This window comes from Coturnix japonica, chromosome 4 (assembly GCF_054131305.1).
Source record: "Coturnix japonica strain WE chromosome 4, WE-NBRP24, whole genome shotgun sequence".
Taxonomy (NCBI): domain Eukaryota; kingdom Metazoa; phylum Chordata; class Aves; order Galliformes; family Phasianidae; genus Coturnix; species Coturnix japonica.
Genome location: NC_140666.1, coordinates 85,176,918 through 85,200,448, shown reverse-complemented (window position 1 = coordinate 85,200,448; position 23,531 = coordinate 85,176,918). Strand labels below are relative to the sequence as shown.

The following is a 23,531-nucleotide window of genomic DNA, read 5'->3' as shown; positions in this document are numbered from 1 at the left end:
AAGGCCTGGGGATATCTATCTTATATTATCATGCACTGAGTTATGCTACAGTTGACTATTGTCAGGGTAGGGACCAGAAGCACTTTTCAGACCTCCAGCTGCCTCCTACCTACCATTACCATGACATCTCTTGCTTCCAGACTGTGGCCATGGGAGACTCACAACTCACCTTCCCCAGATCCATCATACAGCTGAGAATTCCTCAAGGCCACAAGAGCTAAAAACGGAACGATAAAGGCAGACATCAGAACACCAGCACCAAGATTATGAAGTGATGTAACCAAACGCTATCAAAATCCAGACTTCAGGTATTTTATGAAAGCTCAGGGCAGCATGAGCACAAATGCTGTGATCCTGAAACAACAAGCACAGCCTCAAGTAGCGTTGTTAAGGAATAGGACAGGGAGGGCAGGACAGGCTTGGATGCATGAGAGCTGTCTGAGTGGAGCCAGCCAAGTGCACTGCTGTCATCATAGAGAGAAAGAACTGGAAACTTCCCTGTGAGGGCCCCTCAAGGCTATTGAGAAATAATAATAAAAATAAAGGCAAAAGCTCAGGAAGGAAAACTGTAACTTGAGACATCTCCAGCAGGAAAAAAGCACCCAAAAAATCACTGACTATCAGAGTAACAAATAGCGTAATGCATGCATTGGCTTTGACATGCACCAAGTGTCCCTCTGCTGCCCTTCTGCTTTCTAACCTGCCTCCGTTGGAAAACATTTGTAGCAGGAACTACTTCCAAATATTTATTTACATATTCATAAAGACAAAAAAGCATTTGTAGAGCCTCTACACTGAACAGGTGTGAGGTCTTTGAGCCCTCTAATTCTAAAAGATTAACTGCAGCCTGGGCTGCAATTACCAGAGGAGCTGACACCCCTCTATTCCCTGCCTCATTGGGGTGCCTGATTCTCAATGCTTTTCCAGCTCTGAGATATAACGGCAAATGCTGCTGCTGAAGGGCTGCCGGCAGGATTTGACCCCATACAACATATATAATGAGGGTCACAGAATCAGAATGGTTTGGGTTTGAAGGGAACTTAAAGCCCATCCAGTTCCAATCCCCTGCTGTGGGCTGGGTGCCCTTCACCAGCTCAGGATGCCCAGGGCTCATCCAACCTGGTGTGCAGCAATGAAAGAGGCCCCTATTGAATATTGCTCTTTCAACAGGCTTAGGATTCTATTTTCTCTGGAAAACAGGATCTAGCTCCTAGTTACATGATGCAAAACAGTGCCTCTATACTTAGAATTTGCAAAGGCTGAAAACAAGCTTTGACTCATAGAAGAGATTTTTTTCATCTCTTACCTGCATGTCTCACAACACAAAAGCTGTATCCTGTGATTGCAATAGCTGGTCTGTGGGAGGAAGAGAAAAAAACACAGTTGTTCAGAACAGGAATTCTTGGAAATCTGTAATTTCAACAAGCCATTTCAAAGGACAGGCCTCTCAACTTTGTGCTTGGAATGGAAAGTCATGGCCTTGCAGCTAATGATGGATTACTGTCCTTTAAAGATAAATGCATTGTTGTAACTCCAGAACATCATGAACTTATTTCACATGTAGTGGATCTATAAAACACAAGAAATTAAACACCAAGTTGACCAAATCCTGTACTAAAAGGAACTGAGAAATCCCTTGAAGTCCACACAAATAGAGATTGTAATACAAAAACTACTAATAGCAAAGATGTTACCAGAAAATATTAGATATATATATATTTTTTCTCTCTTGTGCTTTAAGAGCACTGAAATACAGCACGGATTGACCTTTAAGTCAGGGCTCAACCAAAATTCTACTGATAGCAACAAGGATTTCCTGTGATGCTTCTAGAGGTGATGAAATGCCAACCCTGCTCCTTGCTCCCTTCTGGAGAAGGGAAAATGCTGTAAAGTTGGCAGCTGTGCTGGAGGCACCTGGCTTGGGAACTCAACCAATGGCACTGGGTGGGACTTCCTGAATAGAGAGGGAGGGATTTGGAAACACGCAGCTCAGAAGATCTAATTTGGGATGTTAATTTGCTGTCTTTACTCCTAGGGTTTGTCCACAAACAGCTCCATCCCATTTTCCCAACCTATATAAGGTGTCCACTTTCACTGAACACACAACGAAATAATCTCATTATCATAAATGACTACTTCTGCTTTTAACACATTAAAAAGGCTCTGGGGACAATCTAATGATCTTGTTCCTTTGGATTATTTTAAGCCTTTGCAGTTAAGTATATATTCATTTAAATGCATTGTTAAAAACGCTTTCTTACTTTATTCCTTGAGCAGAGTCAGCGCTCCCACCTGGCAGAGCTTATCAGATTCAGGCAGCACATGAAAGAGGGCAATACGGATGTAGTCAGAGACTGCAGATGTCTTCAGTGGGTTGTCGTGCTGAGAGAATGAGGTTCATCACCTCAAAAATGTCTCTCGTCACCCCAAGGACACATTTCAGCCTGTTATGGTGGCCTTGGCATACAGCAACACAACTCCCCATCCTAAAACAAACAGTGCTGCTATGAGAAAACGCTCTGTTAAAATCCTCAGCAGAAACGTGAAGGCAAGAAATAAAACTAAAGTGCTGAGATTGGACCTGAACAGCCATAAATGAACAGGAAATGGAAACTCCAGATGAGGAAATGCATAAAGTAATACCCGCAGCCATCCCAATCTCAAAAGTAGATAGAAAGAATACTGGGTTTGGAGAGGTATTGTATATGGCAGTCAATGCAGGAGAGAGATAAAAAAGGTCTGATTTGAGCTGGAACTTACAGAAGAGAAAAAGTTTAACAGACCAAAGGCCATCTTTCTCTAGAACAGGGAAGAATTCCACAAATTCATTCTGTGTTCCCAGAACGTAAACAGGCCACATTCTGTAAGAGGCAGATACACAAACAGAGCACATCTGAGAGATGATAGGAAAGACTTCAGGCTTTAAACCCTTGGGTAATGCACAACTTGGAGCTTCCACCACTATTGAGGCACTCGGCTCTACTGCGGCCAATGCAGTTTGCAGACTGGGAGGGCAATGAAGGAAGTTCTTCAAGCACTTTGTGACTTCGCAGGGATAAATTCCCCAAGGAAAGCTGAAAGCCAACAGAGGCGAGAAGAGCCAGCAGCCTCAGAGACAGAAAATCCTGCCACTCCATCCACAGAAAATAACCACATTGAACTAAGAACTACGCCATTCTAAATGACAAAAATAGAGGGCCACAAAGGAAACGATGTACAATGTTGTGTATCTGGGAATGACAGAAACTGGAAAAGTAAACAGATGAATAATACAGCTTGGTCTTCCTGGAAGATGTCTCACTGACCTCAGTATAAAGGAGGATTGGCTACAATAGAACATGCTCCCTAACACAGGTCAGCCCACACGACCTCGAGTTCAACATGAAACAATAACTGGAATTCAGAGGCAGGGAAAGCCAAATTAAATAAAGCGGCTTAAAAAATTGCAGCGAGGGTTATTTTGTATTTCAGCAAACTATCAAAGGAAACAGCAAAAAGAAACCTCAAATCACTTGACATTTTAATTAAAGAGAGAAGAAATCATTCCAAAAGGTTTAATTCACTACTTAAACTGGGCTTAATGAAGAAGACGTTTAATGGCTTAACAGAGTTGTCAGACAAATGATCCAGGATTATTCTCTGCCTTTAAATCCAATGACTCCATTTTCCCTGTTTTTTCCCAGGTTTTTTTCCCTGGTGTTTGATTTTTGGTTGTTGGCTTTTTCCTCTCCAACTCACAAAAGGCAGAAACATTGAAGTAAATAAAGACTGGCAGTGCTGCCCTCTACACCAAGCAGGTCAAGGGACTTTATCCAAGCATCCATTAACAGGAGAAAACTCTTTGGTCCAAGGTAAGAAGTGAGTGGGTCATTTTCCCTACCGAGCCTCTGCTTTAATCTACAAAAAGCCAAGTTACTCCCAACTGCTTCTAACCTGATTAGCCCCCACCCCATCAGCCATTTGGACTCTGCTACAACTTCAGCCAGAGCTCATCCCTTTGTAAGTGCACAGGCAAAACTGCGTACCAACGCTCCAGGTCCTCTATAGCATCACTGATCTGCTCTACTGCTACCAAAAATAATTCACCTGATGCATCTGTGATCCCTCATGGCTTTTTTTCCCCCATGGCTGCCCCACAGCAGCAATGAATCAGCCCCACCATGGGAAATAGCTTCTAACTCCTGACGAGTCTTTGTTCCGAGTGCATTTGTACAGCTGGCGTCTTCCCACTACTGACAGCACCCAGCTCTCGTGCAGTCCCCAGAGCCTCTCTGTGCCTCTTGGCCATGATCCTCAATGCAGGCAATGCCAAAAATCAGAGTGCCTTCAATCACCTCCCTCATCACCCTTCATTTCACCTTCCAAATCCACCTCAGGCCATCTCCCCCTGCTATTGCCTATTCACTTCCCACTGACTACTGCACAAATTCTCTCCAGCACATACATTGCCAGATGGAGGAAATCACGTTTCTACCATCTAGCAAAATCAGCTGTAAAATATCTGAGGTTGGGATGAGAGAACAGCCTCTGTTTATTACGGCAACGCTTTTCCAATTAATCATTTACTCCATTATTTTTATTCTTTACCTTCAAATCCACTATTTGCTCTAAAGCTTCTCAGATGATAACCCAGAAGTCAGCACACATCGGTCTTGTCACTGCCTGGATGACTTTTCCCTTCTGCTCCAATAAAAGCAGGAAACTGGATTACCCTCCAGCAATAAGACTGACGAATATATCTCGAGTACTAGCACAGAACTATTGGATATGCATCACCACGGCAGCAGAGCCCTATTTACACCCATCACTGCGGTATTTCAGCCTCAAATACTAAGAAACGCTCTGCCTGAGCAAGCATGGATGCTGACCCCAGCGCTGCACAGAACACTTCAGAGCTACACGCAGTAAATAGCGATGCCTTCCCATTCATTTTTTCATTTATTGATTCACTGGAAACAAAGCTTACTTATATAAGCTGCGTCTCAACTGATCCTGGAGGAAGAAAACAACCCTCTCCATTTTCCTCCAGAAATCTGCTTCCTTTGCTAACAAATTAAACAGTCAGCAATCCTTGGCAGCCAGATGTTAAGCCTTAGTTATACATATATTCAAAGAAGCTTCTTCGGTCCTGCAAAGAGTCATCCTAAAGACGTGAATTACCAACAAAATGCGACAATGCACTTCAACTGCAGGAGACTGCATCCCATAACAACAGCTCAGCAAGAGCCAGATGGGCAGCTACTAGTTCAGATCAATGAACTGACAGATAAGAGACATCATACGAGGTCTGTTTCCAGGTTCACATCTCTCTGTTCAGTACTTGCCTCGTGCAGCAGCTCCATTTGCACTTTACACCACACAGCGATAAAGGCCATCTCAAAGAGGCGTGCAATAAGGCCGAGGCAGTTTCCACCTGAAAACCTGCCTGAAAAACACCGCCTGTGAAACCAGCTCCTTCCACACAGCAAACACCACCATCACGTCCTGCTGCTGTGGCTTCCAGCATCACAAAATAAAGAAAACAATGCACACTTCTCATGTTGGACTTCGGCAAAAGACGTTTATTATTATTATTATTATTATTACCGTGGTGCTGTTGTACCTGCTCTGCTCTGCCCACAGCGGTGGCATAAACGCTGTTACCATATTGTAGCTGATGATGCCGATGTACAAATCAAAATCCATCTTAATTTCAAACTCCATTAGAAACACAGGAAAGAAGATCAACATTTACGAAATGTAAAGGGAAAAATGGCATGGAAAGAAATTTTTTCTCTTTTATTTTTCAAGCTTCCAAGACGGTATTACAAACAACAGAGAGCAAAGTAAAGCTAGAAATGAAATACTTGACAGCATCTGTTTAAAAATTACAGCTAAGAAACCTAATAAAAGTTGAATAAACTGTTACTAGAAATAAAAATTTTTTACACATATGGTATTTGTCTGGGGTTTTTATTTCTTTAAAATAATTCATACAAATGGTTACAGTCACAAACATGATTTTAACCAAAAAATATTGCTAGCCTACCACATTACCAGGAAGGAATCAATGTAGGCAATGAAATGCTGCTACTTTTCAGTAGTCTAGTGCCTTTTCCGCATACCACCAATAATATATACTTTAACTGGTGACAAAAAGCACAATGCTCATTTATACAAAACCTTTTTTTTTTTTTTCCTCAAAATCTCTTTGCAAGGTTGTCTTCATTTTGAAATAAGGGAATTCATGCCAAAATCAGAAGGAACGGTTTTTCTTTCGTTTACTAAATTATTCTAAAAAATAAGACAAGCAGGTAGAAAAAACAATGCACTGTGTGGCGTAGAAAGAAAAATGGGAAAAATTCATTGTCCTGAGAAGTTTGCCAACTGCCTCATTTTGGGGCATGTTTTTAAAATATAAAAGAAAGGATTTTTAATCTCAAAATTGGTTTGCTGAATGCCTCCCTTACGTTTTTTTTCCTTGTTGACAGCTAAGCAAACAAACCCTTTTTAATGTTCTAAAAACTGTACACAGACAAGTACATTCATGATATAATTAACTACTAACTTCTCTTGCTTAACAAAGAACCCATAGGACACAGAAACAGTGAATCAGTTCACTGGACAGGGACAAACTACAATTTATACGGAGGAAAAAATGTTTCCAAATCTTCTTTTTGTCTCCCACCTTTTCCTTTTATACTGTATATTGGACCAGTTTCTAAACCAATAATCGTCTCCTCCTTTAAGTTCATGGTTTTGCCTTAATCAAAATCCAGGGTTTTGTGTTTGTTTTGTTGTTTTCTTTTCCATACGCTGAAGTTGAAATCTCTGATGTTGGGAATGCTGTTTTCGTAGGCTACAATTGGTCGCTTGGGTGGTCTCTATCAGCTTCTGGTTTGACAGTTTGGCCGGGAGAAGGAGCATGGGGCGGGTGGGCTACAGCAGGGAGGCCGTGTGATAAAGACATAGGGTTGGGGACAATTCCTTCTACTGCTGTAGGTATGCCAGTGGGAGCCACACTTACAACACCTGGGGGATACCTGCTGAGAAAAGAAAATGAGAACATATGTTACAACCAAGTGGTGGCTGAAAGCAAAGCCCACCTTGCCTCCTCAAAAAGGTACGGAGGTGTTTATTATATTTTCAGACCGGAGAGAAACACAGTGGGTTAAGCTGAAGATAAGATACCATATGTGGATCCTGTCAAAAGATGCTGTATGTTACCCAAAGGAGAAGTAAGACTTGCTAGGGGTTTTTTTTCTTTACGATTTAAGATTTAATAGCAAGCATCGTTCACAAAGTATACCGCAGCAAGAAGCAACTCAGGCTAGACCTGCACATACATACGTACCTGTCCCCTATGACTTTCCATCAGCGTGACCTTTGAAGACATTTTTCTCTTTCTCATATACAGATTTTGACACTTCACTGTTGTAGCTTGAATAATAGAATCATTAAGGTTGGGAAAGACCTCTAAGATCATCTAGTCCAATCATCCACCTACCACCAATACTGCCCGCTAAACCTCATCCCTCAGTACTACATCTACCCTTTCCTGAAGCATGCCCAGGGATGGAGACTCCACCACCTCCCCGGACAGCCTGATCCAATGCCACACCACTTCTTCTGAGAAGAAATTCTTCCTAATATCCAACCTGAACCTCCCCTGGTGCAACTTGAGGCCACTCCCTCTTACCCTACTGCTCCTCCCTCTAACCCTACTGTGGGAACAGCTCTTTACAGTACTTTGCCAGATGAGCTCAGCATGGCTACCAGATACAGCACAGTGATGATGGGGCATCCTAAGAAAGAATGCAACAGACAGAACACTGGTTGTTACCTGGGATGGATAACAAGGGTGTGAAAGACTACACCACCTGGAGGCCAGAGAAATTTGTTCCCACTTGTCCATATACTCCCAAGGTCTTCCTATGCTTGTCACTTCTCTGGAGAGTTTCCTTAGAATTAATTTAAGAGCTTAATCCTCTATCAAAATTCCAGTAAATGATATATCCAGAATTAAATAGCCTTCCTAGTTTTAGTTTACTGAAAGAGCTATTTGCATTTTTTAACATATAAATTATTATCCCAGGTCTTATCTTCTAATGCAATTACATGACCATGCTACAGTTATTAGCACATCTGAAACGTTACACTGCCTGTGACAGACTCCAGAACTCCGCTATGTGATGACAATCTTGGATTGCAGAGAGAAGATGGAACTGATCATTCAGTGCAGTTTTTTCATAAAGCTGGGAATTAAACACCGCCAAATACTGCTACTAAAACCAATCTCTTCACAAAGCTCGAGCTTCAAGTTCCACATATTTTACACTGCTAAAAACAACAACTGCTCTCATTCACATTCAAGGACTACTCTATCAGCCTTCCAAATAGGAGCCTCTAGGTATTTGCTGTACACCTCATCTTGTTCTAAATTGTCAAAGTGAGAACTACTTGCATTTAAAAGCAATTGTAAAGTAACAGTTTACTTATTATTTTCCTTATTGAAAACAACTACAACAACAACAAAAAAAGACTGAAACAATGCCTAAAAAAGCATTTAGTTCCGTGCTTATCCTGTTTACATTAAATACATAAGGTCCTTATCTTGTACATCATTATCTCCACAAATGCTTGTAAGTTCAAATCCATTGCTAACTGCGCAGCCTGCTACTGCTGGTCTTGGGATTCCTCAGGAGAGAACAAACAACTGCATTTTATTTGGATTCACAACCTGCTGCTTAACTGCTATGACACGACTGGAGTTACTACCCCCAGTTCACCTGCCTTTAAGCCCCAGCTGCATTCAGATATGCCCCAAGTACTCCAAATTTCAAGCAATGAAATCAAATGCTGCATGCTTGAACATATTTCATTTAAAACCAGCTTTCTTCAGATATTTAGAGCTGTGGGTACTTTATCCAAAATTAAACACCTTGATGTGATCTGACATATGCGCGTGTTGATTAAACCAAAGCTATTCTTTCCCTCTGAAGTGCTTACAGCTACTGATAAGGTGATTATAGCAGAGGATAATGATTTTCTCTCTGTTATCTCTCCATCACTTCCTGAAGAAACTACCAGAACTCTGTGGACTTAAAAGCTATATCACACTTCTCAGTGTTGCATAGCTGGGTTCTCAGACAGGATAATACAAAAAGAATTCTTAAACCCCTTAAAAGTAAGAGAAAGTCCTGAAGACAGACAACAAGAAGAAAGATGTTTAAAGACTGAGAGTAGAAAGATTAGGAGAAAGAGGTTTAAAAAAGTAATGGCAGTACTGAACTGTCCCATCCCTCAAGGCACTGCCTTTGGGCAGCTGTTTGTAGCTTTCTCAGCCACTTCTATCCTACTTATGAGAAAATACCATACTGGAAGATAATGACAAAAATAAAATTGCAGACTTCTTTATAAATAAAGATTGCATGAAGCTTACTACTAGGAAAAAATTGCTGCTGCTGGGACAGCTACTAGGGATAATAGGGATAAATGGACAGAGAAAGACCATCAAGCAACCAAAGTAACTGAGGAATAGTCAGTGTGGAAAAACATGGCCCTTCTATTAATTATTAAAAACTGCTTTTCACAGTTGATTGAGATTGCATTGATCAAATCTCTCAAATGCTCGGAAGGAATAACTTAAAACACAAAATTTACAAAACTCTGCTTTAAGCGTGTTTTCATAAACACTACAGGCTATTCCACTGTATTCACTATTGAATTATTTATACTCTTGTGTCTGGAGGCCACAAAAGCACATAACAATACTTCATTATCAAAAGTCTTTCTGTTACCAACTGCTGTATCACCCTCAGCAAATGGACACCAACTTCCACTGCCCTTATTAGAGGTGACCAAAATTGTTTCTGTGGAACATACAAAAGATTGTCTATTGTTCAGATATTATTAACCACACACGAAAAAAAAAAGGTAAGAAAAGAAAACAAGCACCGTGTGTCTGATTTTAGCAGCTAACAAAACAATACTGTTCTCTTGAATGCAACAACTACAAAAACAACACAGCTGAAGCCTAGATCAGAAACACTTCATTTATTAATAGGAAGGTCCCTTCATTTATCCTGGAATACTTACCACTGTATTATGCAAGTATTTCTTTCACGGCTGAATCATGCTTACCTGTATGCAGCACCATTAAGCTCTGGATGAACAACTCCGGGATCCATGCTGGCCCAATGTGTAGCTGCAGTCAAATGATCTTTGTTAACACAGTTTTTCAGACTGTCTGGAATACGACCTGGGATGAAAGAAAGGAAGAAAAACATTCAAAAATATACGGTACGTGCTCTCAATTTACTTATGTTAAAAACAGCTATAAACTTCTGTGTATTTAAAATACATAATATCATACTATTAGCTCAATTTTTGATCCTTGCTGTTCCCATTATTTTTAGATAGGAACTTCATTACCAAAGCACTGCATAATTTTAAACTATTTTCCTTTAATAGTCTCTTATATACAAAGTCTCAATAAATACATAATCCCTAAGATTCATGCTTCCCAAGAAGCTAAAACTTGAATACAGTCAGTCTTAGTTCAGCATAAGACAAGTTACATGCTCTGTTATGGGTTTTATCATGTATCTTCAAATGGCAGATGTAGTGTGCAATCATTTACTGCACAGCTTTTTCCAATCAGTTTCTCTCTTGACACCCTTTCCCCATTGTATTCCCCCATGTTATTCACATATTCAGCTTCACCCCACACTTCCTGTACTTGTTTCTCTGCAATTCATTGTCTTTCTCACCTCCCTAATGTTGGTCTTAGTTTGATCTTAGTACCCAACCATGTTCAAACACAGAAGTGATGACAGCTTTACTATAAATCAAGGATTTAGATCACCAATAGCACAATCACACACTTTAAGAAAACACAGGCCAGCCTTCTCAGGCACATATGTCTGGGCTATTGCACAATGTTTAACACAGAACTATCTTTGTGTAGCTGACTCCCGCTCAGTTTTCCTATCTTAGCCCATTAACGCTTATTTGCACATCAATCAACCTCCAAGCAGGTATGGTAGCTGGTTTGTGCAATCTTTCCCAAAGCTTTTTGGAAGTATCTAACAGTTATACAACAACCTGATGAGTGCAGTGTTTGAGTACTTCGGGACTATAAGTACAAAGACTAATTCCAGCAAAGGGATGACCAGATTCTTTAGGTTACCTCTCAGGGATAAACAGGCCTATACAGGGCAATTTGGGTCAGGAGTTTCAGAGGTGCCTTTAATCACCATCCACAGAATCCTTTCTGCACAGACTATAAATGAAACAGAGTCATCAAGCCTCTCTAGACACAAGATACAGGACAGGCTACTGCCAGCACTTCTTTGTACAGCAGAGAAACACATTGGCACTGAACCACTCTCAAGGTGACACAGACAACCCTCCATGTCTGCAGAGCATTCAGCCTATATTGCCAAGGGGAAAACAGCAAAGTCCTACTAAAGAGAGAACATTAGTGCTTAATGAATCATTTTCCAGCATGAAAATCCTGCCTTTTATTTCAGGCTACAAGGGATTCAAACTAAAGCCAAATGGCTTACTCTTCTCATTTTATTTATTAGCAGTGCATATTCAGGACATAACTATTTTTTTCTTATGTGAATTAGTTCACAATTACATGGTAGTTATTCAACAAAGAGACTGCCCTTTAAAATGACAGACTTCCTCTGGAATGCTTTAAAAAGAGAAATATCTAAAAAGGAGTACCTACTAACAAATATAACAAAACTCAAGGTCAGACTGGAAGAGGCTCCGAGCACCTGAGTTGTAGGTGTCCCTGTTCACTGCAGGGGAGTTGGACCAGATGGCCTTCAAGGGTCCCTTCCAACTCAAACGATTCTATGATATTACAATATCATCAATATCTGGATGATTTATAGTCAAATCCATCACATGGCTGGTACTTACAAGCAATAGGAATGAAAAAGGGATTTTTCACACTGAAGTATGTTCCTGTTATATGGAAAAAATACTACTTTTTCACTTCTTGCCTACTCTTTGTAATTGCAATGATGATCCAACATGATCTGCTTGTGCTGAGAATAGACTCACTTGGTATTTACTGGTTCCCATGTTCCAAATATTAGAAGCAGCAAACAAAGACTAACTTTGGTTCTTTTCAGCATCTTTCAAGACTGTTAAAAGGAAATACAGAGTAAAGGAGACAATAAGGTGAGTCAGTACCTGTGATCGCCCTTCGGATCTCTCGCGCTGCTTCCTCCCGCATCTCAATTGAGGCTTGTTCACTGTACCAGGCTGCATGTGGGGTACAGATCAGGTTTGGTGCATCCTTCAAGGGACCCTGACTAAAGCTAAATGAAGATTTAAAACAAGATCAAATGACAAAACAAATTGGGGGTGGGGGAATAGGGAGATCCAGAGGGATTTGTACATACATTCTACTAAATTCTACAACAGAAAATAATTGCATTTGTATTCCTTGTTGGGCTTGTTTTTAACTCCATCACTGAATTTAATACACTATTCATGGTATTAATCACATCTCATAGACTCAAAGAGTAGAACTTAAGTAGCACTAGTAGCAACATTAGCTTCCGTTCAATGCACTTATTGTTAACTACAGCCACTGTCGTTCCAGTATTCATGCAGAAATGCATTAAGCAAGACCCAGATTAATTCAGGATGCCACTCTATCCATCCATCACAGTTTTATTACATTAGCTAACAAAGCTTTCTCTCTCAAGAATCACTGTCTATCTGACACTTAGTCATTAAAAAATAACGATTATTTGCACATTGATTATCGACATGAGCTTGTCAATCAGCATCCCCAACTTTTTGATGATTCATTTATTTTTTTTTCTATTATTTTAAACTACTTTTTCTTTCCTGTTTTGCATAGAAACTACACAGAAAGAACGAAATTTACTTGACGGATCGATTTTCAAGGAAAGCAATGAATCTACATAATGTGCTTTCACAAATACAGAGTAAGAAAACTGAAAGTAGTGGGAGCTTGCTCCTCCTACCTATTTTCAGTTTTAATAATCCTCCAGTCAAGTGCAACACCAGTAGAGCTCATATTTTAGACAAAAACGTGCTTTCAGAGTTGGTAATAATTCATAGAACTATAGATTTCATCAGCAGTTTAATAAACAACAGAATATCTGGCAAAGCTCTCAAATAAAGAGTTGCACGCTGCGATCAGATAGACATGCAGCACTGAAGCTGAAGGAAATTGTGGCTGTAATCCTGCAACTGAATCTCTGCAGATGGTATCTCCATGCAGTAAATGGGGCTTCCTATAGGTGCAAAGGTCTGCCTGTGCAGATCCAAGATCTGAACTGGGAAGAATATATATAAGCTGGAGGTCCCTTGAGCTGTTTAGATTTTAGCTTTGCCCAGCACTACTGCATTGTAATGTCTACATTTACAAGTAAATGAATGCAGGGTATAAATAAAATGTATTTGTGATATTGCACTGTGTCTCAATAGATATTAAAATTCTACCTAAAAGGATACCATCACTACAGTTTTAAAACTTCCAGTATCCCCTGCAAGCTGATACAAGAGAGTCTGTCCTCTCTCCATTCTTCACAACATGCCCTCAAGTCTTTAATCTGTTCCTGTTCAAAAACCTATGTGGATGGTTCCTGTTAAAATTAATGTTTCTCCCTGCCCAGACTGAGCAAGTGGAAAAGGCTTGTCACATACAAGCACTAAGTTACTGCAGTCTTCTCATAATTCAGAAGTCAAGTTCAAGACTCCAGGACAACAAGGCTTGTTTCTCATTAGCAGTGCTGGTACCACAACAGCAGTGCCACCCTGGGCCTATACCACTGGAGATGCTCAGTGGCATTCAGAAAACTAAGGCTAATGCTAGAGCTTTGCTCATGGCAGAAGAGTTACTTCTCTACTGCTGAAGAGAAACGGTAACAAATCCAAATCTGAACTCTAACCACCTTCCTTATCTTTAATTTTTTTGTAATCTGGCACGTTTGTGGCTTTCCTGTAGGGGGATTATGGACAGAAACTATGCCTTTTCCACCAGAGCAGCATCAAAGCAGTTGTTTCTCCCACCAAATCTCAACCCTTTGCCTTCTGAAAGACTGTTCAGACGTTAGTTGCCTCCAGTGTTCAGTCAGTGATGAAGCAACACTCCTCTCAAAGCCATGACACAAAGCCATGCCCAGCACTAAAACTTCAGTCTCTGACATTTGTACTGAATAAACACACTGGATTTTTAATTCTTTTTTCTAAAGGCATTAACTCTTGGATGAACTTTTTTTTTCCCCCACTTCCGACCACATACACAAGCTCCATCTACTTTTGCATTAGTCCAGTGCTGCACAGATTCATGTTGCTTTACTAAGGAGTATTAGGCTACCAAATGAAGGGAAAACTCATTTACTTGTTGCTGTTGATCGTATCATGCACTACGACTTAAAAATAAGAAAGTGAACAAAATAAAAAGAAAAGAAAAGGAAAAGCACCTGAATGGTTCTGACTCATGTACATCTAAGGCTGCCCCTCGTATCCTTCCTTCCTTCAGGGCCTGTGCAAGTGCTTTTTCGTCTACTAACCCACCTCGAGCTGTGTTGACCAGGAAAGCCCCTTGTCTCATCTAGGGAAAGTTAAAAAACAAGAATGATGAAATAAAAATAAATGAAATAAAATCGTTGTGGCATTATTTTTTTTTTTACTCAAAAGAAGCATCCATTACAACAAAGGCTATTCAGCTGATTTAACCTGTAACAGTTGTCTTCCCTTTCCATTGGAAAGTACCACAAAATGTGATGCTTCTAACATGAAATGCTATTTCACAGCATTTAATAATCTTTTGTTTCTTTTAAGTAGTGTCTTTTCACAGAGGCGTTGTTTCACATATTGTGCAGTAACATGATCAAAAGATACGACTGTGCATATGAAACTGACAGATCATTTTATGCCTTTTCATTTCACTGTGAAATTGCATGAGACAGAAACTACCGAACATTCTTAAACAAATTCATACCTTGTGGTTTTAAACTTTCACACAAATAAAAGCCTGCATGAATTTTTCAGAAAAGAAATCAATGCTTTTGGATTTTCAAACACATTTCCCTTTAGCTGCCAAAACACAGTAGACCTATGTTTTATTTACTGTTCTTACTTCAGCTTTCTCCTCCTGCTAAAGCTTTTCAGATAAAGGTCTGAAGAATTCTTACATTATTCAATTAAAAGGCATGAAAATGAATTTGGTTGAGAATGCTGCGTGCTTAGGAGAGAAACTGTGCTGTGCATTGTGCAGATTAGCATTGCAGATGACACTATGAGGGGAGAACTACGAGTATTTACACCCCAGTACATCCACAACATGAAAACAAAGTGGAAGTTTAAATAAGAGAGATGGTAAGGAAAAGAAAAAAACTGACATCCTGCTTCCAGCCACCCTAATACTTCATCTTTTATCAGTCATCTCCAACACAGCTTCTGATCTCAGAAGCATTTCAAAGCATGAAGCTTGAGAAGAGCAGGAACCATGGTGAAGATCAGTGATAAAAAACCCGTTTTAAACTGGCTCCATCTCTCCCCATAAGAAGAAAAACCCAACATTTTGACACCACGTCACCTACTCGAAGCCTACACAACAAACAAAGCTTACAACAATGGATCCACTCTCAGAAAGTGATTCAAAGGGCCAAATGCATGAACAACAAGGAGGTTTGGATGAAAGTCAGCTACAAGAATTACTATTATTTTATATTATTATTATTATTTATATTCAACAATTCACATGCTTGCAGTAAAGTTGTAAGAAAGAAAACAGTTTTCTGGCCAGCTCACTAGCTTGAATCATCCCTGCCTCAGGCCATTTGAAGGGCTTACATTTATTGGACCGTATAGCAAAACCAAAGTCCATTTACTGTGGAATTAAGGGACACTTCTAGTCTCTGAATCTCCACTATGCAAGAGAAGTAGATTAGAACTAGCACAATAGGGCTCACCCAGGCAGCAATCACAGCCATGTCAAGTGGGCTTATGAGGGCTTATAGACTTCCTAGTTCTGTGTTCTTGCAAACGTAAGGGACAATTTGATGTTTAAGCATAGCCCAGTGCATTTATCCGTCCTTTGAAGAACTTGAAAACTTTCAGCAAATCTTACCAAAATCTTCTGTCTGTCCATAATAAACCTTTTTTTTTTTTTTACCTTCAAGATTATTTGCAAAACTTTCGAGCTAGTACTAAGACAAGCCCAAATCAAACAGAACACAGACACATAAACGCATTCTAATGAAGAATAATTCTGTGAGTCGTGATGAACTACAAGGGTGGATGCAGCTGGAGATGACCCCATATAATGGGGTGGAAGCTTGAAAGAGTGCCACAGCACCGCTTACAGCTGTTAGCATTCACCTACATTAAACCTGCACAGCTGCTTTACAAGTGTATTCACACAACTGCAGAATCACCTTCTCACATCAGATTCTAAACGATTCAGGGTGGGACTTCATGAGGACTCACCATACGCCTCCACACTGTTTAAAAACTGGCTATAACACAAACATCCAATACTGAACAAAAGAGGCACGCAATGGGCTCTAGAAATTTTCTTAGGGCAACTCTAGCATCTGGCAGACTGAAAATGCTCTTCTGTTCTTGTCACTTGAAATCCAGAAGACCTGGTGTATGTAAGCGATCAATCATGAACAGAGGTATTAAGGTTTTCTGGTTTTCAGATATGGGTAACCTTCCCATCAGCTGCTACAAAACTGACTGCTTCATCCAAACTTTCACCCAAAGCAAAAATTGTCTTGTAACTCTTACAATGCTTTCACTTTGCTCCTAAATAAAAGGATATCGAGATAAATACCTACAATATCCTTTCCAGTCCCGGTTTTATTGTATGCAATTCATTTCACATGGATCACTCACTGTTAAGCTGTTCTGTTTGCTTCTCTCATTAATACACTGAGCACCCTCCAGAGCTCATCCCATTTATCCACCTCTGCTTAAAATCTCCTAGACTGATAGACTGGTTAAAGCTTCGGAGGCCACTGTATGAGTGACCACTGCTAAGTCTCCACATAGCCCCACTGTGCTAAGTCTCTACATAGCCCCACTGAACTCAGTGTGGTTTCATTTGGGTTCAAATTTCTGGACATCTGACCATATAAAAATGTTGTGTCTGCACACACAACAAAGGAGAATGGCCAAAACAGGGTGAGCTCAGTTCTCTTAGCAATCTGAATTCCATTATTTTTAAGTTTTAAACCCCAATCCCAGGTTTTACACTGGGATGGATCTGCAAAATCTCACAACTCTCTGATCAAGATGTACATTATATCATCAGATGTGTAGTGTGTTAATTGTTTTGGTTCACCTGAAGCTCACGAGCAACAGGTATAAAGTATTTCTCAGACAAGAAGCAGGATTTTTTCTGCAAAAGAATGCTCCTGTCATTGTAACCAATATGTAGATAATACTGCACGTGCAAGAAACATAAAAATACAGAAGCAATCACAACACTGTCAGAATTTCTTCCTGTATGCTATCTACAATCTAAAATCTCAGTGTTTTATTTCCTACTGTTACCTACACCGAGGCAAAATGTTTAATAGAAAAGCCTACAACTGAATTAGTTACTACACGCCTAAATTCCAAAGTGATTTCCATATTGTCTAAAAGCTTTAGGGAGAGGTTTTCATTCAAACAAGCATGATTTTCCCAAAGAATGCAATGCTGGCAATGAGATCCACTCATGAAGCACCCTGCAAGCCTCAGCGCTGAACACTGGGGGGCGGCATTTAGTCACAATCCCTCGGTGATGCTGAAGATCAAAACCCAAGGGACAAGAAGAAAAGGCAGAACTACCTGCGAGTACAGGTACAGGAGGCAGCTACCAGAAGACACAGAATAAGAGTGTAAACACAACTTAATCAGCTCTGAGTAACATGTAGAAGAGCAGGCTATTTCCAAAAGTGCAATGTTACTGAAGAAAACTGACAAGAAAAGCGATGATATGTAAAGCATCAGCTACTTTCCTATTAGTTATAAACCTATTTCATTTCAAAGCAGCAAAAGTGAAAAATTCCTTTCAAATGAGAATCTGTATCTTTACATAACGAAGATATATACAGTGTAAGTCAACAGCCCCTGTGCAGAGGGCACTCAAAGAGATGATTACCTGCTTTATGGTGAAGTCGTTAATAAGATGATGATTGTGTTCATTCAAGTTGCAGTGCAGGGTAACACAGTCACTGTGGAACAGCAGGTCCTGCAAAGTGCTCACCCGCTGCAGTCCCAGAGCACGCTCCATGCCATCTGAGAGGTATGGGTCATAAAAAATCACACTGAAGCCAAAGGCTTTGGCACGTAGTGCTACTGCTTGCCCAACACGCCCTGCAACAAGACAAACATGATGAGAACAGATGTGAAGCTGCTGGCGTAAGGTAACCTCCTCCTTTCCACTGCCAGCACTTGTATCAGATACTATCATTTTGTACAGCAAGAGGAAGAAGATAAAAAGGAAGGGTCACCCCTCCCACTTGCATTCCTGGTGTAGATGAGTAACATTATGTCTGGGTTGTTTCACATAGCCTTGCACGAACCAAAGCAGGTCTGCACCTCTTGCAGACAGAGACATGGAGTGACAGAAGATGCCATGTAATCTGCCATAATCTGTGTCACATAAGGGCTTGCCTGCTGCGCCTGTTTGTGGTAAAACATCACTGCTTGTGAACACAGCCCAACAAGGACTTATTCTTACCCATGTTGGACCACCTGCCTTTAATTAAAAGCTACAAAATTAACCCTCAAAAATGGATGCAGTGAAAGATCATTTGTTTAATCTGATGCTGAACCATTCCCAGCACATGGAATCTTCTTTCTATACAAGCATTTCCTCTCACTTTTAGTAACATCCTTTCAGCATTAAGATGCCTGGAAAAACCCAGTCATTTGAGACTTAACATTTTTCAATCCATTTATCTAAATCATAAATAAATACAGTCCATTACACGACACCTAGTTAAGATGAGCACAGTACCAGCCAGCATTTACACCACCCTTAGCTTTTCCCCTGTTTATCTTTCCTTACTGTCATACTACTTCAGAGCTGTGTTTGAAACTGCTTTTTGGGCATGACTCCATGCTGCATACCTTGGTAGGAGTGCATTTCCCTTTGAAATACCACTGAAACACAGAGAAAGGGAGCAAAGTATACCCAGCAACTAAGGAGATCTTGCAGAATGAGAAGAAAAACTCTTTTCGGGTTAGAAGACTACACACATACTCACATCAGTGTTACACAAACATGAGATAAAGACATGACAAGAGTATCACTCACCAGACACACCATAATACTCATGTCTCATTTAAAAAAGAAAGTCAACAAGTTTTCTTTTGTAACACCTGAGCATACTGGGAAGAAGGGTCAAATTAGCACAGGGCAATCCCTTATCTTTCCAATTACATCCAGAGAGATTTCCCTCTGCTTTTCAGATTCTCTTTCAATAAACTTAAGACAACACAGGAAGAGAGGTTGTGTGTTGATCATTTAACCTCAGCACAGTTATTCTGCAGTGCTTAGTGCCAGATGTGCTCAGAATATTAAGCAGCCTGTCAGTCTGATGGGGGCTGTCAGCTTCTCTTTGGGGACACCAACTTAAAATACTCACAACCTTTTATTTCAGTACTTGCGTGTGTTGCCATTGTTTGCCTTTCAAGCTGTTTCTTATAAATATGAATTAAACCATTTTCCAGCACAAACACCACGATTCTCAAATTTTGGCATGTTCAGAGATAAAGAAATCAGTCACACAACTATACACATTTTCTTTTTCATAGCTAGTGTATCACTTTTACTCTAACTCCATTCATCTCCACATGTGACACTCTGTCATCTGTTCCTCTTTACACTCCTCGCAGCACTAATACCCAGGGGGATTCATGGCAGAGGAATCTCTTACTACAGCTTCCCCACTTAAAGCTGTGTTTTCCATTCATCGCAGCCGGGCCAACACGCTGAAGCCTTCTGAGACAGGCAGTTTCCTTTTGAACACTTATAATTCACACATGTGTACTTCTGGCCAGCATTGTCTTGTTATATTTCTTGTTCAATGGGACAGAACTCCTCCTTAACTGAGGATTCATATTCATTCAGCCATTGTCCTTACAGGAATACAGAGGTGGGTGCTTGTAATTTGCCAGTTCCTTTCAAAATTACAGTCAACTACAAATCTGACAGTTTTCCTCCTCTCTTGTATTGTACAAAGTCCTGTGCACAAGGAGTGGCTGAAAACCTTCCTCAGCATATAAAGAATGACAGAACAGTGCCCAAAGCATCCCACCTCCAGGGAAATGCTACCTTAAAAACAAACACAGCTGCTATGAATATTCATGAGACTTAGGTGCTTCCATGGGAAGGTAAACTCTGATGTTCAAAATATGAAATGAACTTCTTGATCTGCATTACAGGAAGAATGCACAAAATGCACTGCATTGCAAGAAAGCAAAAAGCAACAAGAGCCTACTTTAGAAATTAAGAGATTTATATAAAGCTCTAGCAAAGTCTAGGCATCATTTCAGCCCAATTAGAAGTAGTGAACAGACACACCAAAACTGTCTGGGTCTCGTGCTGGACTCACTTCCCTTCTTCCTTCCCTGTATCATCCCTGTTTGCTGGGTCTCTGTGCCAATGACCTGATTTGAGCATGGCATCTCAGAGATGCCAATGAACTCCACCCAGCCCCCGGGCAGTGAATGTGCACCTAAACTGGTGTTATAAAGTGGATTTCAATGTCCTTGATGGAAATGATGACAACCTGCCTGTAGACTTCCATGGAAAGAGGTGCTCGCACTTAACATTTCTTTGCCACAATAATAGGGAACGTGGGTAACCTCTATTCCCTCCTGGATCTCTAATCCACAGCCTACTTCTAGGACTGGGCCTTTTGTTCTACTTCCTGGTGAACAAATATACCAGGTGACCTAGGAGGACTGCTACAGGGGCAAAATATCCCATGTGGCAATACCAGCCAGCTCTCAGACCTCACAGTCTGACACATTGAGCAGTGCCATGGCCAACATCTGGTCAGGTTTGTGACACCAGTGGGAGAAAAGAGCAGATGAGGAAAGACAAACTGAGTGATGACATGGATTACGATGCATTGACAAATGCGTCTGGAGGAATTTCACCTTTCCTGAGTGAGGAAATACATTAGCTATTAGTCACCAGCATTTGTGACTGGGAAGCAAAGGGAAGGGAGTGTGATTTCACAGTGTTCTCTACTGCAAAATGATCATTACAGCAGAACCAGTTCCAGTTACCAACTCTCCGAACTACTTATATGCTGCTGCTCACAAATACTCTTTCAAAAAAATAAAACTGCCTCGTTAACAAGTGAAAATGCTGTGTTGTTTTGTTGTTTGCTTGGTTTTTTTTACCTCCTACACTGGTCTTACTATCCAAGCTTGTAAATTTCGTGATGCATCACTTGAAATATGGGACACTGGGTAGTAATGAAGACTAAAAAGTACCAAAGACAGCTGCTTAATGATGTGATATTTATGAAAGGTGCACAGAATCACGCACTTCAAAAAGCCATAAAGAAACACAAGCTCTAACCTAAGAAACTCAGAGCCTGACCAAACAGGGAAACAACTAAGGATGGTACCCAACAAGCACATGAAGAAGGCACTGAGCTATTGAGTCTTTGCTTATCTTCAGTACAAGCACAGGATGAGAGATGGGGTTAACTTTAAAGGAGGAGCACCAAGACATAAGATCAAGCAGGATAGACCAAGTGTCAAAGCAGGAATTTGCATGAGAGGAGGCAAAGAAAAGAGAGTGGGTGATGGAAAAAGACAAGTGAGTCATGAAACTTGGCTGGGCTAGTGGATAAGGAAGTGAGTAGCTGGAGGACTGGATGAATGACATAGTCATTCCCTAGCACAGAGATAGGCAAGAGCTAGGATGTTTCATCTAGCACAGAAGAAACAGCCCAGTAACAGATGTGACAAACTGGACTTCCCTGCTGCAGCATGAATTGATATAATTTAACCAACTCACTGCTGAAGATAGTACAAGTTTAAGACAAGAACAGAGAAACTCAGCCCTGGTGGCATAAGGGATAACCCCAAAAAGATGTTAACAAGCACAAAAATAGTAACACTACACAGCTCCAGAGGATAGAAGCAGGGCTTAGTAACAGGAGAATTTGCTTTGTAGGTGCTACACTCAGTTCTTAGCCTGTTAGCCTGGCAGTGCTTCTGATGTGGACACATCCTAACAGGCAAACAAATGGAGGCAACACTACAGATGTGGGAAGAGGCCACTAGAAGAGAAACACAACCTAAGGGGAGCAGTCAGTTGTACATGGTTGTAAATCATTTCAGGTTAAAACCAGAGACATATTTGGAATGGGAAAAAGTGTGTCATCAGGTGTCTGTAGTGCACCTCATAAATACACAGCTAGGTAAGAGTTTATGTGAACAGGACAGAATCACAATGCTGTGCTTCTTTACTTACATGCACTAAACCAATATGGGTGTATTCAAAACTAACTATAAAGCATTTTCCTTGAAATTGTGAATATTCTGTTGTAGGAAAAGAAATCGAAACAATTAAAGGCTACAGAAAATTACTGGTTATTAACTGTAACAGATGCGTACCTTCACAATCAAACGTTACCAGCCTTTTAGTATAGCACACACAAAAGGCTTATTTAAAATAAACAACTGCCACCACAAACAAATCTCAGCACTTCACATAGCATGACACAGATACTGGCAATCTGATTATCCAATTGTTTCTCTGCTGTTTCCAGTCATTTGCAACAGAAACAGCGCACTCAAAATTCACTGTCACTAACACATCAAGACTTTTTGCTTATCTCAGCCTGGAATTACAGTGCAATACAATAAACACAATGCCAGCAGGACAGATGTCTCCAGCAAATAAGCACACAGAATGTTTAAGTGAAGACTTAAGTTTCAAAACTGCATTGTGCATTTCCATTTTTTAAAACACTACAGGTGATTTATCTGCTATTTCTGTATAGGTGCTGTGACCATGATGACAATAACCACTCTGTGCTTAAATGAGGTGGATTAACACATGGATATAGATTTGAGAAAGACACTCCACGACCAACATCTTAAAGGCTGTATTTTAAAGGATGTTCCTTAACTATTAAGACTCCTTGCATGCTCTTTCCAATGAATACTACATAACACGAAGCTACTTCCAAATTCCAGAGAGCTCATGGCCTGCGATATTTCAAAGTATAACTGGAACAGTCATTTAAATATAATGCCCTGTTGTCAAAATCATATAATTAATCCCTGCGGATGAATACTATGGCAATTACATTCAGTGTCTGTGAGGTCTTTGATAAGACAGGTACACAACTAATTTTTATATAAAAACTGACTTGCATTTCTTTTCTGCTTCTATAACAGACAGTAATTAATTCATTTCAAGCAAGCTTGTCCATCTGTTAGATGCTGAAATACCTCTCTGGATGTCCCTAAATCTAACTAGGTGATTTTATTAGGTCTGGAAACATTTAAAACTTTCT

The 23,531-nt window shown here is 40.3% G+C and overlaps 1 protein-coding gene across 15 annotated transcripts in view; it reads right to left on the bottom strand.

Annotated features, from left to right (window-relative positions):
• Window positions 1–5,540: 5,540 nt before the first annotated feature.
• The window catches only part of CTBP1 (C-terminal binding protein 1), a 199,058-nt gene continuing 181,067 nt past the window's right edge, over window positions 5,541–23,531 (bottom strand). For 9 of the 15 annotated variants that reach the window (XM_085547494.1, XM_015862566.2, XM_085547497.1 and 6 more), the window contains 5 exons: window positions 18,137–18,351; window positions 14,463–14,593; window positions 12,193–12,320; window positions 10,123–10,240; window positions 5,541–7,025 (listed from right to left, as the gene is read on the bottom strand). In XM_085547494.1, the coding sequence (XP_085403620.1) occupies window positions 6,839–7,025; window positions 10,123–10,240; window positions 12,193–12,320; window positions 14,463–14,593; window positions 18,137–18,351 (779 nt within the window). In that variant the 3' untranslated portion in view covers window positions 5,541–6,838. The remainder of the gene's footprint in view (window positions 7,026–10,122; window positions 10,241–12,192; window positions 12,321–14,462; window positions 14,594–18,136; window positions 18,352–23,531) is intronic. The other 6 variants (XM_085547496.1, XM_015862567.3, XM_085547498.1 and 3 more) reach the window with 1 other exon arrangement.